Source organism: Salmo salar, chromosome ssa06 (genome assembly GCF_905237065.1).
Source record: "Salmo salar chromosome ssa06, Ssal_v3.1, whole genome shotgun sequence".
Lineage (NCBI taxonomy): Eukaryota > Metazoa > Chordata > Actinopteri > Salmoniformes > Salmonidae > Salmo > Salmo salar.
Window position 1 is genome coordinate 71,046,869 of NC_059447.1, and position 19,109 is coordinate 71,065,977.

The 19,109-nt window shown below is 41.1% G+C and overlaps 1 protein-coding gene across 1 annotated transcript in view; it reads left to right on the plus strand.

The window, feature by feature from the left end:
* The window catches only part of LOC106607994 (ras-related protein Rab-32), a 47,916-nt gene that overhangs the window by 21,565 nt on the left and 7,242 nt on the right, over positions 1–19,109 (plus strand). The window contains exon 2 of the mRNA XM_014205578.2: positions 11,263–11,540. Within this exon, the coding sequence (XP_014061053.1) occupies positions 11,263–11,540 (278 nt within the window). The remainder of the gene's footprint in view (positions 1–11,262; positions 11,541–19,109) is intronic.

Consider the following 19,109-nt stretch of genomic DNA (forward strand, 5'->3'; position numbering starts at 1 on the left):
CTGATTCCAGAAGGACCATGAGCTGTTTCTATCGATAAGGTGTCTGAGTCTAATTTTCACCTCGAATAGAAGTAGAGGGACTTTTGTCAGTTTGCTTGTTGTGAGCGCTGAGGGAACTTTATGCACTTTTCCAGATGATTCTGCATCTTTGTTGCATTCTTCACATGATTTGGCACAGTATTTGCAAATGTACACAGCTTTTACTTCAACATTAGCTGCAGTGAGATGTCTCCACACATTAGATAGTGCCCGTGGCATTTTCCTGTAAAGATTAGAAAAATGTGTAAAAAAAACATACAATTCCATGTACAGATAAATAGTTAAGCAGTTAGATTAAACAACTCCTTTGTAAGTTAAATGTTTTAAAATGAAACATGTATGGAACAGGTGAATTAACACTCAGTTAGCAGGCTCAAGCAAGGTAAAACCCACATGGTAGCAAAAAGTAACTAGCAGAAATTGTTAGGAAGTTAGAAATGATTTAAACACACTTTTCTGTAGGCTACTATTTACTAGTTAACATAAATTCATGTATATCATATAAAATATATTCACCCCACCCAGTATTCTAATCAGAATTTACCAGAAAGCATGTAGTCCTTGGCTCAGACAGTGTAGTAGTGTGGGCTCAATAGCATCTCATTAGTGTGCAAGATCTTGAGAATCAGCTGTACATATGATGGAAGAGTGCACTGTACATGTGATGGAAGAGTGCACTGCACATGTGATGGAAGAATGCACTGCACATGTGATGGAAGAGTGCACTGTACATATGATGGAAGAGTGCACTGCACATGTGATGGAAGAGTGCACTGCACATGTGATGGAAGAGTGCACTGCACATGTGATGGAAGAGTGCACTGCACATGTGATGGAAGAGTGCACTGCACATGTGATGGAAGAGTGCACTGCACATGTGATGGAAGAGTGCACTGCACATGTGATGGAAGAGTGCACTGTGCATGTAGAGGGTTGCAATTCCATTGAATTGGAGATAGTTTAACCAAAATATGCCACAAGACCTAGAATTGCCTTATGTGTATCCCACAAAAAAAGGTTCACTCTAATAAGCTAACTTTCTTTGATGAATTTAAGCTAAATTCCCCAAATTCCCGGGCTCAACTTCCCATGGAAAATTTACCGGAAAGTTTCCGACCCTTTGCAACCCTAAGTGTTATCCTGTTCTATCTCAACAATGTTGAATTGCTACCTACATCGAATCCCATTGGGGATTAGAGCTATTTACAAGACTGCCTTGGAGGTTGCAGTATAATAAATAGATAGCAAGTCATCTATTGTCTAACCATTGAACCTCATCCTGCCTCTAATGGCCTAACACCTCAGCACAAACTAAAATCATCACTATGGTGTGTGTGTGTTGGATTTATTGAACGCTTTAATCAATCTCTATGAAGCTTTTTGACTTTTTTTTTTCCTCCCCTGAGAAGGTGAGGGCTACTAGTCTGGCTAACACTTAACTAGAAGTCCTCCTGACTTCAGAGTTTTGAAAGGCTGTTTTGATGTTGTCGGCATGATGCATTGATAATGAAGGGGACTGTGATTTTACTTGATGGTTCCCCTTCGTATCTTTCTCAATCAAACACCCACAGGCGCAGCCACATACAGCCTCCAAGTGCCGCCCTCTTCCATTACAACTGTTGGATTTTCAAATCCAAACAGCGAGAGGTCTCAATCTCCCAGAAAAAAAGAAAAAAATGTTTGAGAGAACCAATCAATGCGTCCGCTCAATTTCTGAACAAATATTGCATTAACAAACAGCCTTCTATCCAGACCAGTCACAGCTCTTCCTCGCTGTGTGGTCACATGGGTTGTGTCAGCAAGGCTAGAGGGCTACTCCAGCAGAATAGCAACGCTTACATATCGAACACACCATCTGAGTGGCACTGCATATTGAGCCAGGTGTTGAAGGAAAAAGGTTACATTTCCTTCTGACATCGTCTTCCCCTAAGCTTTGTCCTCATTTTATGATTGCATTGAAGAAATGAATTTCCAATGGCTTTCAATAAAGTGAAGCTTATTAAGTCGGCTCCAGGTTGATCCCATGCCAGCATGACACCTTCAGTGTGTAGGCACAAACCTTTTTCATTCAAAGCAATCGATGAGCACCAGTGTTGCTACTCATCTGCCAATCAGGGATCTGGCTTCCCTTGTCTACAAGTTACATTCACAAAGAAGTACAGAATTATAGGGTATGGATGCGGGCACGAAGGGTAATTGGGGGTCATCAGGTGCGAACTGTTAATGAATGAATTGGCTTTGGTGTCTACTCACTTCGATAAATTATATATATTTATGAGATAGCTTACCACAAAGGACCTCAGCATCGGCCGTTCATAAATATGTGGGGCTGACTCATAAATGATATGCAAAATATGATATGGACACTTCTTGTACAACGGTCTAAATTTGGCCTGTAGGAAGGAGGTAATATAGTTGTTTAAAACGTGGGGATACAGAGTTGAATTTATATATTCACATGGCTTCTCTTTGGACTAATTTGTTGTCGTAATCAACTCCTCTGTGTGGTGGATTTTTTTCAATCCCGACGCAACATAATTAATGATTAGAGTGATTTTGTTCTCTAAAGTGTTTCACAACACGGCATACTTTCAAGGCGCGGGATGTTTTTCCAATATATATATTATTGCAAGTACACTGTAAAATATAAATGACTACTTTGGTAGTGAAAGTTATACATTACTTTAATTCATAGGTCCTAGAAGTCTGAGGGCATACAAGTACATTTTATGGTCCTACATGAGGTACATGATCTACCTGGGAAACATCCTTTCATGAAGGCCACTTTTCTCTCTCTGACCACATCTGATTTGACCAATATGTTTGATAGATTTCTTGATAGATTTCTTGATCGTTTTCTAGGTAAATAAAAGGTGGATTCTGGAAGGCAGAATGTAAAGAGGAGTCTGATAGTATATGCCAGTGCTTATTGATGAAGATGTGATGCCATTAGGGCTGTTGTTGAAAGTAATTAAACAGTTTACAGAAAACTGTTTCTTCGGTTTTTGTTGGGATTTATTAAGTAACTGGCTTCAGTTCAAGCTTTTAACTTGTTTTGGAGCTTCATCAAGCCAGGTCTCGGGGTGTCCTCGAGCTGAAATGCTCAAGGAGAGAATTTGATTGATTATCTATCATATTCTTCCTCTGTGTCACAGATATAAAATGCAGTCTCTGAAGTTGTCTCTGAAGTTGTCTGACTAGTAAACCTCTTTTTAGGGGGAGAGGATGGTACAGTAACTATCATCTGTCAGTATAGTATTTTCATCTGTAGGTTTTCTGTAGTATTTAGAGATTATACATTTCTTAGCTTACAAAAATGGGACAGAGTTGATGTTCTTTTCTATAGTAAAGGAAATTGATTGTACTCTAGAGTTAATGTAGTTAAGAGATTCATTTTAATTACATTTCGGAACCCGTCCAGATAATAAAGAAATCGTCTACATCGGGTGGGCAACTCCAGTCCTCAGGGGCCTGATTGGTGTCACACTTTTGCCACAGCTAACACACCTGACTCCAATAATCAGCTTATCATCATATTCATTTTAGAATGCAATTTGTTTAATCAGTTGTGGATGCTAGGGATGTGGAAAAAGTGTGACACCACTCCTGCCCTGAGGACTAGAGTTGCCCATGTCTGGTCTATAGCGGGTCCAATATTTGACATGTTCTTTTAATGGATTATTTTCATAAATTTAAATCCAAAGACATTTGCGTAGTTAGGGGCTAATGGGGTTCCCTTCGCTTTTCCAAAGGTCTGTAGGTAGTAATATTTGTCAAATACAAAATAGTTTTTAGTGTGCACTAGTTGCTCAAGTTCAATTATATAATTTGAAGGCACAAGGCTTCCGTGGTCGGAGAGGAAGAATTTGAGGGCCTCCATCATTCGTAATATTGGTGTATAATGATGAAACACAGTGACTGGCCAATTTCCTTCATTAATAACTGGTATACTTTGTAGTTTCGATATAAAGTCAGTGGTGTCTTTTAAACAGGATGGCAACTGCATGTTGGAAGGATGTTAAACATCCTTTTTACATTTGTATCACAATTTTTTTTGAAAATCATTCAAAATCATTCGACACACTGAATTCTAACACTTTTCTATCTATCTCTACATACTTCAGTCCGAATCTGCCATCATTGAAGTCGTTTGTGTTGATGAGGGGCGTTGTTCAAAACAGTCATCAGCGATTAAATTGTCTAACCAATCAGAGTATCAGAATTTTCAAAACATTGCTTTACTTACCTGTGTTCTGGCTCTGCTCCAACCCATCAGTTTCTGGGACCAATCAGACAATTCATTTTCCCATTCACTGTTTTGGTGGTGTTCATAAAATGTATCTGTACTTTAAAATTAGCACAGCGCTCACTGTACTCTGACTACAATAGTCAGAGACAAGGCCATGTGCAGGGAACGTTTCATAACATCTTAATTGACTTTTGCACAGTGGTGAAAAGAGGAATAACATTGAAAAGGAGAGTTTCACTGCTTTGTTGTCACTCCCAACCTGGAAACAGGTTCACATACTATACATACCAAACTTTGAAAGTTATGTTTTTGCGAAAAACAGACTTCTAAAGTTCGGTATGTACAGTATGTGAACCTGTTTCGAGGTTGGGAGTGAAAACCACATCAAATCAAAATGTTTTGTCACATGTGCCGAATACAACGTGCTCTTCCCAACAATGCAGAGTACAAAAAATAGTAACTCAGAGGAAAATTATACACAAGAATGGGGCTATACAGGGAGTAGCAGTACCAGATCAATGTGCAGAGGTACTAGGTATGAGGTAAAGTGACTAGGCATCAGGATAGGTAATAATAAGAGAGTAGCCTTCAGAAGCTTATCAATGTACCAAACCTCTCTCGTCTCTCATCAACAAATAGCTGACATTTTGAAAGTATTAGAGCACTTCTGTCAATATTTGACTCTATTCACTACCCAGTTCACTAGTTCATTCGATTCACACTGAAAAGTATTTTTCCTTCGAGGTCGTACTGAGCCTGAGCCTTAAGTGTGTGTGGAGCCTGTCGAATAAAAGCCAATAAATGGTAACACTTTATTTTAAGGGTACCTAATTAACCATTTATAAGGCATATATAAATTGTGTATTCACCGTTTATTAATCATTACTCCCACAAACAATTTACTAATCATTTAAGTATTTTTGCAGTCCCTAATCTAAAGTGAGCGCTTTATACTTTATAAATGTTTTGATTGACCAGTGTGATTTCTCACAAAGGATGGGCATGTCATTGGGATACATTCCTGCAGTATCTATATATACATGTATGACTAACTACAGGGGGCTAGGTCTGGAAGTTGTAGGAATTTTGCATTTTCCAAACACCTGAAACACATTTTTACTGCAATCTAGAGACATAATCATTGTGCTTAATTCAATGTAAAAAAAATGTTTCTTTTTCTACATATCTAAGCATACCTCTTGAGCCGTCTGTATCCACCTGACGTGTGTGTGGTGTGTGTGTGTGTTGTATAATATATATCTTTTGTTACTGAACCTGCTTCTCTGAATCTGGGTAAAAGATTGAAAGGAATGTGAGTCTTTATTTAGTAATTGCTTTCTTTTCTAAAGTCGTTGCCAGAAGGCATGCCAGCTAAGATAGTTAGACAAGCTAGCTACTCTAACTTGATTGATAGCCTGAAATGGCTTCTTGGTAGCTAGTTATGAGGTTGGTACATTGGGAGTCTCTGGGCAAGCTAAAGCCAACTTCATAAAATGGCTAGGTGGTATTACAGAGAAACGACAACATTTTTACCAAAAAAGTATATTTATTTTAAAGAGGACATCTGAGGGCTTGACACCTGTGTTAGTTACCCTTAAAATAAAGTGATACCCAACAAATATGCTCGGAAAACGTTTAATAAAGTGAGGTTATTTTGTTCTGTGTTTTATTTCTGTATTCCACTCCGAAGACTTCTTCTCTTGGATCTCTGGGCACCGAAAGGCCTGAAAATGTAAAGCCTTTATTTCAATCCATCATCTCGCCTTCCCACTGTGCCGTGTCCCCAGTGAATTCACCTGGGGTTAAACCAACTAAATTTAGACCCTCAATTATGAGCAATTACTGAGCAGGCCTGTAGGCCCCTCAGTGTATTGACTCCCTCACTCACACCCGCACTGCGACACGCCACTCAGTTTCCATACGTAGCTGGGTAAGTACCTGTAATGAAGTGAAACTGCAGGGGGAGAAATTGCCGTCACGGTTCCTGAAACAGCTCTCTTTATTCAGTGTTTAACTTGGATGCAGTGGAGACTAGTGCTGTGCAGTGAGGTGAGCTAGTTCTCATTCTTTAATTGGATTGTGTGCTGCAGCAGCAGCAATGTCCATTTCTGTTGTAACTTACATGTGTTCAGACAGTGCAATCATTTTTAAACACTGCCATGGCATTATCCTTCTAATTTGATGTCCACATTCCAACACAAAGTTATTTCTTGGATGGTAATTTTAGAATTAGGTGAGTAGGTAACCATGAGTCATGCAACCCCTTAAAATATCTGTGCATTGGCCACCTGCTCTCAGAGCTGGTATATACTGGTTTGTTGTTTGTGGAACTAGCAATTAGACCATAAATCAATCATTCACCAGGCTCAGTTAGATGTATCAAAACCAACTGAGCTGTTGCCATATTAGCATAGCAACCTGCCAGATCTCTTCAATAACATACCATGGGTGCTCTGTCGTCTTCTGAGACTTTTCTGTCATAGTGAAAGGGTAAAGAACCCAGAGTGATATCATTAGAATAGATCATCTCTGTCTGTCTCCTCTCTCTGCCTGCCTGTCTCTACATCCGTGCCCACATGGTTGTAAACATCCGTACAGACACGTGGACATGGTTGTAAACATCCGTACGGACACGTGGACATGGTTGTAAACATCCGTACGGACACGTGGACATGGTTGTAAACATCCGTACGGACACGTGGACATGGTTGTAAACATCCGTACGGACACGTGGACATGGTTGTAAACATCCGTACGGACACGTGGACATGGTTGTAAACATCCGTACGGACACGTGGACATGGTTGTAAACATCCGTACGGACACGTGGACATGGTTGTAAACATCCGTACGGACACGTGGACATGGTTGTAAACATCCGTACGGACACGTGGACATGGTTGTAAACATCTGTACGGACACGTGGACATGGTTGTAAACATCCGTACGGACACGTGGACATGGAACTGAGAGCCTTCTAGCATTCTAAAAATGATTCCTGAACATTCTGGGATGCTTGAACAGAACACCCCAGAATAATCTGAAGTCTTGTATGTTCCATTCCGACTAAGTATTCTGCTGAGAGACGGCAGAGGTGTGGATTCGCAAGAGCTCAGATATGGGAGGATGATCACAGCTCTGTCTGTTCCACTTTATTCCTCTCTTTTTGGACTGTGTCTGTGAGGCAGTGGGGCAGGCAGCAGTGTTCAGGGTTCAGTGGAGTGCAGAAGCTCTTTCATCCCCTGATATTATTATTATTATTATTATTATTATTATTATTATTATTATTAAACCTTTATTTAACCAGGAAGGGCTCATTGAGATTTAAAATCTCCTTTTCAAGAGCGTCCTGGCCAAGATGGGCAGCACCAAGTCATTACAAAAATTACAGACCAACAACATGAAAAACTACAAATAATCTAGTAAAAACCATAGAATTCACAAGAGTATAACTAAATCAAAAACAGCAAATTAAAAACATTGACAGGTCAGGGAATCAGTCTCAAGATCATTCATCAGTGATTTAAAAATACCAATCGGGACAAGTTCTTCCAGTTTAAAAGTATTTTGTAAGGTGTTCCAGGATGATGGCGCAGAGTACATAAAAGCCCTTTTACCAAATTCAGTTCGGACATTTGGAACAGTTAGCAGGATAAAGTCCAGCGAACGAATAGAGTACCCACCACATTTCTGAACAATAAAAATGGCCAAATAAAACGGTAGTAAACCCAAAATGGCTGTCAGTCTCACACACAACCTGCCTGACACAACTGTAGGAAGCCTTATGATCTGCAAATGACATAACATGTAGAAGAGGGCTGGATCAGCGAGAGAGAGGGAATTGCTGCATGGGTGTGATCCTGGACCCCAGACAGGTAAAGCAGAGGTCGGGGGATTGAGTCTTCCCAGTAATCCCCCGACCAAAGATTCACCTTTAATTGAGGTACGCCTCAGTGAACAATCACTCACAGGTTGATTGATTTCAGCAGTCTTGAAGGTTCTATAAGTTCTTGTCCTGGAAATAGTTTGTGGAAGATGGGGCTCCACCTCAAATGTGTTTGCTCTAAAGGTTTTGTCCAGTGCTCATTAATGTACAGTGGATTTAAAAAGTCTACACACCCCTGTTAAAATGCCAGGTTTTTGTGATGTAAAATAATGAGACAAAGAGAAATCATGTCAGAACTTTTCCCACCTTTTAACGTGAACAATTCAATTGAAAAACAAACTGAAATCTTTGAGGGGGAAAAATTAAAAACTCACAACCTGGTTGCATAAGTGTGCACACCCTTAAACTAATACTTTGTTGAAGCACCTTTTGATTTTATTACAGCACTCAGTCTTTTTGTGTAGGAGTCTATTAGCATGGCACATCTTGATGTGGCAATATTTGCCCACTCTTCTTTGCAAAAGCGCTCCAAATCTGTCAGATTGCGAGGACATCTCCTGTGCACAGCCCTCTTCAGATCACCCCAGAAATGTTCAATTGGATTCAGGTCTGGGCTCTGGCTGGGCCATTCCAAAACGTTAATCTTCTTCTGGTGAAGCCATGCTTTCGTGGATTTGGATGTGTGCTTTGGGTCGTTGTCGTGCTGAAAGGTGAACTTCATCTTCAGCTTTCTAACGGACGCCTGAAGGTTTTGTGCCAAAATTGCCTGGTATTTGGAACTGTTCATAATTCCCTCCACCCTGACTAAGGCCCTGGTTCCAGCTGACGAAAAACAGCCCCAAAGCATGATGCTGCCACCACCATGCTTCACTGTGGTTATGGTGTTCTTTGGGTGATGTGCAGTGTTGTTTTTGCGCCAAACACACCTTTTGGAATTATGGCCAAAAAGTTCAACCTTGGTTTCATCAGACCTTAACACATTTTTCCACGTGCTTTTGGGGGACTTGATGTTTGTTTTTGCAAACTTCAGCCGGGCTTGGATGTTTTTCATTGTAAGAAAAGGCTTCCGTCTTGCCACCCTACCCCATAGCCCATTCATATGAACAATACAGGAGATTTTTGTCACATGTAGCACACAGCCAGTACTTGCCAGAAATTCCTGCAGTTCCTTTAATGTTGCTGTAGGCCTCTTGGAAGCCTCCCTGACCAGTTTTCTTCTCATCTTTTCATAAATTTTGGAGGGACGTCCAGTTCTTGGTAATGTCTCTGTGGTGCCATATTTTCTCCACTTGATGATGACTGTCTTCACTGTGTTCCATGGTATATGTAATGCTTTGGAAATTATTTTGTACCCTTCTCCTGACTGATATCTTTCAACAATGAGATCCCCCTGATGCTTTGGAAGCTCTCTGCGGACCATGGCTTTTGCTCTGAGATGCAACTAAGAAAATGTCAGGAAAATCCTACTAGAACAGCTGAACTTTATTTGTGATTAATCAGAGTTTGAATGTGATTGGTTAATTCTGAACACAGCCACATCCCCAGTTATAAGAGGGTGTGCACACTTATGCAACCAGGTTATTGTAAGGTTTTTATTTTTCATTTTTCCCCCTCGAAGATTTCAGTTTGTTTTTCCAATTGAATTGTTCACATTATAGGTCACATTAACAGTAGAAAAAGTTCTGACATGATTTATCTTTGTCTCATTCTTTTACATCACAAAAACCTGGCATTTTAACAGGGGTGTGTAGACTTTTTATATCCACTGTAATTTGATGGAACTTTGTGAGAAATCAAAAAAATTGTTGCAATATCCCAAACAAATTGCCACACATACAATAGAGCAAATGCTTGAAAGCATAATATCAATTTTATTGTACTTGTCATCTGACAAAATTTGTAGTTTGTTCAGTTCTATTTAAGGTATACATAGAAATTAAGTGAGAAACCGAAGGGGGTGATTTAGATAGGAGAATCATCGTCATATTATTGATTACAACCCATGCTCCATGTCAACTAAAGCTTGCAGATCGAAATCCTATGCATGCAAATTGTTAATCAATGCCGCAGGCTTTTGGCCATTCATTATCAGTGTTTGCATTTTCACTCCTCTCTGAGATTAATAGCTAATACACAGACTGATAATATGGCTACGGAATAATAGTCTTGCCTTCGTTGTGACTGTATTTTGAGTAGTGCCTTGCTTAGATTGATCGTGACACCCAGGATCCCGGTGGTAATTCCCCTTGCTTTCACTTTGTAAAGCATCATTCCAGATTTCTCCCAGCAAGACTGGAGAGAATGGGTTCATTATCGAGGAGGCAGATTTCTTCCTTGGCTTGAGTCTTTGACAAATTAGAAAAAGTGGGTCAAGATCCATTTTGGTCATTTGGTGGTGAAGGGGAACCAAAATGGAGGCAAAACACTACTCTCACACAGCACTTTAGAGCAGAAGAATAAAATGTTTGTCTTCTGAATGCAGGCTCAAGATAACACATTTATTTTACCTGAGACAGAGACTTTTACCTTCCTCTGTCATCTTATGAAACACTGGCTAATCCTCATTCAGTTTTATATCCATGTCTAAAACATGTACATATTCCTGGTAAACTGAGCTAATTCTCCCCAAACTGGCACCTTGAAATGTCTCAAGTGGGAGTGATTTAGTGGAGTAATCGATCTCACAAGTGGCCCTTGTTGTGCTGTACTCACTGCGCTGGGTAATGGGGCCTGTGGAATGTCCTGTCACAGGTCTATCTGTGTGTGTGTACAGAAGGAACAGACCCTGCTTTGCTGTCTCATTAGCAACACTCAAAGGCTAAGTCGCTTCCACCCCTCTATAGGCCTGCTCCTGTGTTTTGTACATTCAGATGTCTTGTTTTTCCTTGACCCCTTTCTGATGTCCTCTTATGGGCTGTAACAGAATCTCTGCATCTGGTAACCCATTGAGCATTTGACCCAATAGCCTTTTGTTTACTAACTAATCCATCTCCTTAGTTACTTTGACGCAGGCCTACTAGGTTTAATTGTGTACTGTGCCATTGACCCATTGAGTTACTGATCGTGTTGCTTCCCTGTCCCCATGCAGGTCAGGAGCGATTTGGGAACATGACGCGGGTGTACTACAAGGAGGCGGTGGGGGCATTCGTGGTGTTTGACGTGACGAGGGGCTCCACGTTTGAGGCCGTGTCCAAATGGAAACACGACTTGGACAGCAAGGTGAAACTGGCCAATGGGAGCCCTATCCCCTCGGTGCTGCTGGCCAATAAGTGTGACCAGAAAAATGAGACCTCCAACAACACTTCCCTCATGGACAACTTCTGTAAAGAGACTGGCTTCCTGGGCTGGTTCGAGACCTCGGCCAAGGTAAGACAGACACACACACACACACACACACACACACACAAATATGCCTACACCATACACACACACAAATATGCCTACAACACAGTGGTGGCTGGTGGTACTTTACATGGGGAGGACAGGCTCATAGTAATGGCTGGAATGGAATGGTTTCAAACACATCAAACACCTGGTTTCCATTTGTTTGATACTATTACATTCACTCCATTCCAGACATTATTATGAGCAGTCCTCCTCTCACTAGCGTCCTCTGCTATAACAGTGTGCTTTGTTGCCATTAGATCTCCCCTAATCAGGAAGCATTGACTACAGTGATAGTACTACGAATACTATTATAACTTGTGTGTGCATTAGGCTTTTTTTATCAGCTTGAATGGAAGGTAAATGTAGGTCTTTGTTTCCAAGGTTGCTTCCTAATGTTTTACAGGTTGCTTTTCAGTAACAAAATAAGACAACAGGTGTAGACCTTACTGTGAAATGCTTACTTTTACAAGCCCTTTACCAACATTGCAGTAAAATAAATAGAGTTAAGAATATATTTACTAAATAAACTAAAGTTAAAAAAAAAAATAATTACATGAAAATAACATAACAATAACGAGGCTATATACATGGGGTACCGGTGCCGAGTCAATGTGCGGGGTACAGGTTAGTCGAGGTAATTTGTAAAGTGACTATTTATAGATAATAAACAGCGAGTAGTAGCAGTGTAAAAACGAAGGGGGGGGGTCAATGTAAATAGTCCAGGTTGCCATTTGATTCATTGTTCACAGTCTTATGGCTTGTGGGTAGAAGCTGTTACGAAGCCTTTTGGTACTAGACGCTCCGGTACAACTTGCCGTGCGGTAGCAGAGAGAACAGTCTATGACACATTTTGGGCCTTCCTCTGACCATGCCTAGTATATAGGTCCTGGATGTCAGGAAGCTTGGCCCCAGTGATGTACTGGGCCGTCCACACTACCCTCTGTAGCACCTTACGGTCAGATGCCAAGCAGTTTCCATACCAGGCGGTGATGCAACCAGTCAGGATGTTCTCGATGGTGCAGCTGTAGAACTTTTTGAGGATCTGGGGACCCATGCCAAATCTTTTCAGTCTCCTGAGGGGGAAAAGGTTTTGTCGTGCCCTCTTCACAACTATCTTGGTGTGTTCGGATCATGATAGTTTGTTGGTGATGTGAACACCAAGGAACTTGAAACTCTCGACCCGCTCCACTTCAGCCCCGTCTACGTTAATTGGGGTGTGTTTGGCCCTCCTTTTCCTATAGTCCACGATCAGCTCCTTTGTCTTGCTCACATTGAGGGAGAGGTTGTTTTCACCTCCTCCATATAGGCTGTCTCATCATTGTCGGTGATCAGGCCTACCACTGTTTTGTCGTCAGCAAACTTAATGATGGTGTTGGAGTTGTGCTTGGCCACGCAGTTGTGGGTGAACAGAGAGTACAGGGGACTAAGCACCCACCCCGAGGAGCCCAAGTGTTGAGGATCAGCGTGGCAGATGTGTTGTTTCCTACCCTTACCACCTGGGGGCTGTCCGTCAGGAAGTCCAAGATCCAGTTGCATTGGGAGGTGTTTAGTCCCAGGGTCCTTAGCTTAGTGATGAGCTTTGTGGGCACTATGGTGTTGAATGCTGAGCTGTAGTCAATGAACAGCATTCTGACATAGGCCTTCCTTTTGTCCAGGTGGGAAAAGGCAGTGTGGAACATTGAACACTGAATAGATGGGGAAAAGTCAAAGGCAAGAATAGCATGAAAAGGTAATGTAACACACGTGTTAAGTCACTGGTGATTTAAGCCCTGACTGGGGGGAGTTAAATCAAAACATTTTGTAGCAGTACTCCTCGTGCTACCAAATATAACTATTTGTACTGTGGGTCATTGTGCTGTTGAAAGGAGCAGAGTTGGGAAACACAAGCATACCCCAACGTGCCACTCTGAGCACTTTTAGTTAGGAGAGACAGAAGCATGCTCGCCAACAGTTCCAGCCAGCATCACAATAACAACGATAATGGAAGCGGTCTTCAATGCCATTCCAAGATATGTTAAAGGCCTTAAATTGAGTGCTTTTCCTCATCTGAAAACACTATTTTGTTTGACAACTTAAAGCTTTTATTGGAGGTTGTTGGGCAAGGTCTTTAGGGAGAAATTAAATTAGGGATCAGTGAGCAGGATTTAGTTAGTTTATGTATGTATGTATGTATGTATGTATGTATGTATGTATGTACAGTATGTATGCTGAACAAAAATATAAACGCAACATGTAAAGTGTTGGTCCCATGTTTCATGAGCTAAAATAAAACATCCCAGAAATGTTCCATATGCACAAAAGCTTATTTCTCTAAAATGTTGTGCACAAATTTCTTTACATCCCTGTAAGAGAACATTTCTCCTTTGCCAAGATAATCCACCCCCCTGACATATCCATCCATGTGGCATATCAAGAAGCTGATTAAACAGCATGATCATTACACAGGTGCACCTTGTGCTGGTTACAATAAAATGTACAGTTTAGTCGCACAACACAATGCTACCTGTTTTCACTTTGTCATTATGGGGTATTGTGTGTAGATTGATAAGGAAAAAATATATAATTTAATCCATATTAGAATAAGGCTGTAACGTAACAAAATGTGGGAAAAGGGGTCTGTACACTATTTGAATGTACTGAAATCAGCTCTCTGTGTGAAAATTAGGTCAACTGGGGTCTGCCTGTCATGAAGCATTGGAGGGAACTCTCTCTCTCTGTTTGTGTGTGTGTGCACCTCAATTCACTGGGTCTTTAGGTTTCTGCTTGCCCCTGTCACCTCAATTCCAATGCCCCCACGAGCCCCTAACCCTGGGTAAATGACAATTACCTCTCACACATGTCCCCCTGCAGTTCCCCTGTCCACTACACACAGTAGCACCTTTCCAGACAGACACTGTACCAGGTCTGAGCAAGGGGTCACACACACCAATGAAACAATATGGTGTATGTGTTTGAGTAGGATTTGTTTAGACAGTTGTAGCATTTACGCGTGTGCGCACACACACACACACACACACACACATTCCCTAGCCCAGTGGTTTCCAACCTTTTTTGGTTACTGCACCACCAACAGATGTTTTTCTCTGCATGGGGAACCCCTGAGGTTCCCCTTCCTGTGGATTTTACCAGTAGGTCTCATGAGTCTTCTCAAGTACCCCCAGTGGATAGGTAGTCCTGGTTGGGAACACTGCCCTAGCCCATGGGGAGATCTTTCAGAGCCACACAAACTCTGTCTTTATCAGCTTTGAGGATGTGATAACCTCAGCGTTTCCCAGCTCTAATCCTGAGCTGTTAGACCTGTAAGAGCTTAGACATGTCCTTTGACTGATCATAGCGTGTGCCACTAGAAACCAAAGTAGGCCACTGCTATTTCAGCCCCATCTCTGCTATAGGAGAGAATTCCTCCCTGCAGAATCGGTCAAGTCCAACCTTTTACAGATCCTCATAATAGGCCATCGTGTTGAATCTTGTAGCACAATCCATATTCATATCCAAAGTAAAATTGCCTTCATAAAGCCACCCTGATTGTTGCAACAGCTTGATGGTCAAATATTGATGTACTGTAGAAGATTCTGTGCTTTAAACTTGATTTCCTGTGTAATTTCTCATAGGATCACCTATTAACCTTAATTGTGAGAAAGACTTTATCTATGTCTGTTCAAAGCCTTGAGAAGTGTGTGTGCGTTTTAGTGTGTGGGATTGTATGCAGTGAGCACTTCTGTCAAGCAGTTCAACAGAATGGCAAACATTAGCCTTCAGGAAATCTCAGCCTTTGTGAAACGCAAAATGTCCCTGCTGCTGAATTCACTTTTCTGTCATCACCTGCAGCTGTGCATACGGATGTGAGCGTGTGTGTTCATGTGAGTGACAGAAGGTGTGCTAGTACCCAGCATGCACCAGCACATGTTCCTGAGATAAATAACTCTATTAGGGGACATAACTCAGATGGTTGGCATGGAACTCTGGCTGTGTGTGCACGTACCACATGTGTGTTTTAGAGACACGTCTGCTCTTATTTTGTGCTGAACCTCTATTCTAACAACCATCTCCTTAAATATGAGACTCAAGGGAAATATCACTCTCTCTCTTTCTGGTTCTCACTGTCTTTCTCTATTTACCTCTCTCCATCGGTCCCCCTCCTTCTCTCCCTTTCTCCTTCCCTTCCTCGTCTGTCTTTCTTTCTTTCGCTCTCTTTCTCTCCCTCTCTAACATCAAAGGCTCTCACCGGCCTCATGTTTCTGAATTACTGAGGAATTCTGAAAAAACGACTTGGCTCTAGGGAACCGACCAGCTACACAGCAGATATACTGTAGCAACCAGGAAAAATAGACTCAAAACAACAAACAAAATGCTAGTTGAACTTGTTACAAGACAAAGTATACCACGCCACATTCATGGACACACACGCAGTTTGCACAATCATTTGCCCTAGACATTCACACTTCAGTTGATGCTCAGTAATGTGTTGGCCACATTAGCCATACAGGATTCATCTTTTTAATATACATTTTTTTTGTATTGAATTTTCAAAACATACAATCTACCTGCAATGTAGCCACTCATAGTCATCGAGCAGACACAGGAGCAACCAGGGTCAAGTGCCCCGCCCAAGGGCACAACCAGGGTCAAGTGCCCCCCCCCACACAGTTCACCGAGAGATGCCCCTCAACCGTCCGAGACCCCCCCCCCCACCAAAGGTCCCACCCCCCCTGAAAAAATCTCCCCCTTCATTTCTATATGGACCTCGCTTTGTGCACAGGGGCATGCTGAAGCAGAAAGGGCCTTCCCCAAACTGTTGCCACAAAGTTTGAAGCACAGAATCATCTAGAATGTCATTGTATGCTGTAGGAACTAAGGGGCCTAGCCCAAACCATGAAAAACAGCCCCAGACCATTATTCTTACTCCACCACTCTTTACAGTTGGCACTATGCATTGGAAAAGGTAGTGTTCTCCTGGCATCCGCCAAACCCAGATTCGTCCGTCGGACTGCCAGATGGTGAAGCGTGATTTATCACTCCAGAGAACGCGTTTCCACTGCTCCAGAGTCCAATGGCAGCAAGCTTTATACCACTCTAGCCGATGCTTGGCATTGCGCATGGTGATCCTAGACTTGTGTGCGGCTGCTCGGTCATGGAAACCCATTTCATAAAGCTCCCGACGAACAGTTCTTGTGCTGACGTTTCTTCCAGCGGCAGTTTGGAACTCGGTAGTGAGTGTTGCACCCGAGGACAGGCAATTTTTACTCGCTTCAGCTCTCGGCAGTCAAGTTCTGTGAGCTTGTGTGGCCTACCACTTCGCGGCTGAGCCATTGTTGCTCCTAGACGTTTCCACTTCACAATAACAGCACTTACAGTTGACCGGGGCAGCTCTAGCAGGGCAGAAATTTGACGAACTGACTTGTTGGAAAGGTGGCATCCTATGACGGTGCCACATTGAAAGTCACTGAGCTCTTCAGTAATGCCATTCTACTGCCAATGTTTGTCTATGGAGATTGCATGGATGTGTGCTCAATTTTATACACCTGTCAACAATGGGTGTGACTGAAATAGGCGATTCCACTAATTTGAAGGGGTGTCCACATACTTTTGTATATATAGTGTATCTTTCAACAATGCTGTGATGTTTAACATACAATTTGAATCTATCAAATAATAGAATCCACAGATTGTGAGTTGAAGATAAATACTTTTACTAAGAGTATTAGTAATTTACTGAACAGGTCTCTCAAAATCTCCCCACAATGCTATTTCTACGGTCAATTTTACATTTAATATTATGCTTTTTCAGCCATTCCTGAACCTGAAACCAGAAACAGGCTACCTAAGGGCAATACCAGACAAATGGTCTATTGATTCTGTACAACAAAATCTGCAGAGCTGCGATGATTCTATGCCCCAAATATTCAAGAATTTTCTATACATAGTTTTAGCTGAAAAGCACGAAGTCTTGAATCTTGCGTCATTTTATATATCAACTCATACACCCTGTGCTATGTAAATCGGTACATCAAAAATCTCTTCCCAGCTATTTTGCAATCTGTATGGCACAGCCGTCAACATCCTGGTCCTCAAAAATGAAACCGGTATACTTTCCTATTTATTATATTTTTGTTTTTCTGACAGTTTTTTTTGGGGGGGTAGTGCTGTAATCAGTTGATTGTAATCTTGGATTGAGCAGACCTTCCCATACAATTCCGATAGCTCCATGAAAGACAGAAGTCTACCATTCTAATATCATTTAAAAACAAAATAATTATTTGTTAATATATTTTATATGAAATTGCTCTGCATTGCTGGTTTGAAAAAGAGATACTTTGAACAAGGTTTCATTTTCAATTAATCGAAAATGAGACATAGCAATTTTTAAACAAGGGATGAGCTTTTCTTAGTATCTACTTGAGAACCATTTTGGGTTAAAGTAAAACTTTTGTATAAGTGAAGCTTTTAGAGAGGTTTCGTGCTTTTACATTTAATAATCTCAGCCCACCCAGTTCATATTCATTATATAGATAGGCACGCTTCATCTTGTCTGGTTTAGCATCCCAGATAAAGTGAAATATGATTTAAAAAAGAATCAGGAGTAGGCAGCGCCATAAGTGAGTAAACTGAGATATGACTAAGGAGTTAATCTGTGTAATTTTCCCATTAAATAGACTGGTATTTACCTCAGGATCTTTTCTATTTGTACTAGTTTTCTATTGAAATTCATTGTAGAGAGCTTATTTATAGCTTTTGTGATATGAATACCAAGTACGTCTACTTGACCGTCAGCCCATTTATAGGTAAGCTGCAGGGTAATATAAAAGTTGTGTTTTTTACAGATACAATACATAATATGGTACACTTATCATAATTAGGTTTTAGTCCAGAGAGGCCAGAAAAGTTATCTCTTCAATGAGACATTTCAGAGATCTTGCTTGCAGACTTAATATTGAACTTCAGTCATCGGCATACATGGACATCTTTGTTTTTATTAAGCCTTGGATTTCTAATCCTCTGATATTGTTATTTGATCTGATTTTAATAGCTAGCATTTCGAAGGCCATAACGAATAGATATGGTGACCACGGACACCCTTGTTTAACTCCTCTTCACAGTTCAAAACTATCTGAGAAGTAGCCGCTATTTACTATTTTACACATGGGTTTGCTATACATTTGAAGAAGAGACTCACCAAGATTAGAAAAAATCCAGGCATTTATATATAACATTCGTATATAAAAAGCCTTTTCAAAATCTTCTATGAATACCAGGCCTGGCTTCTTAGATGTTTCTTCTTCTATTTCTAGTAGTTGTCATATATTGTCTCCAATGTATCATTCATGTAAAAAACCTGTCTGATCAGGATGAACAAAACCTGGTATAACCTCTAATTCTGAGTGTTAGGCATTTCGCTACCTTGAACATTGTGAAAATTCTGTGCAACTTCCAGCGCACGTTTACTGTGAACATTGAGGCTGTACCCGCTTTTAAGTTACAGTTTTAACAGTGGCCAAGTAGGCGACTGTGGCTATTTGATCATAATGTAGGCCTAACAGAGTGTTGCCT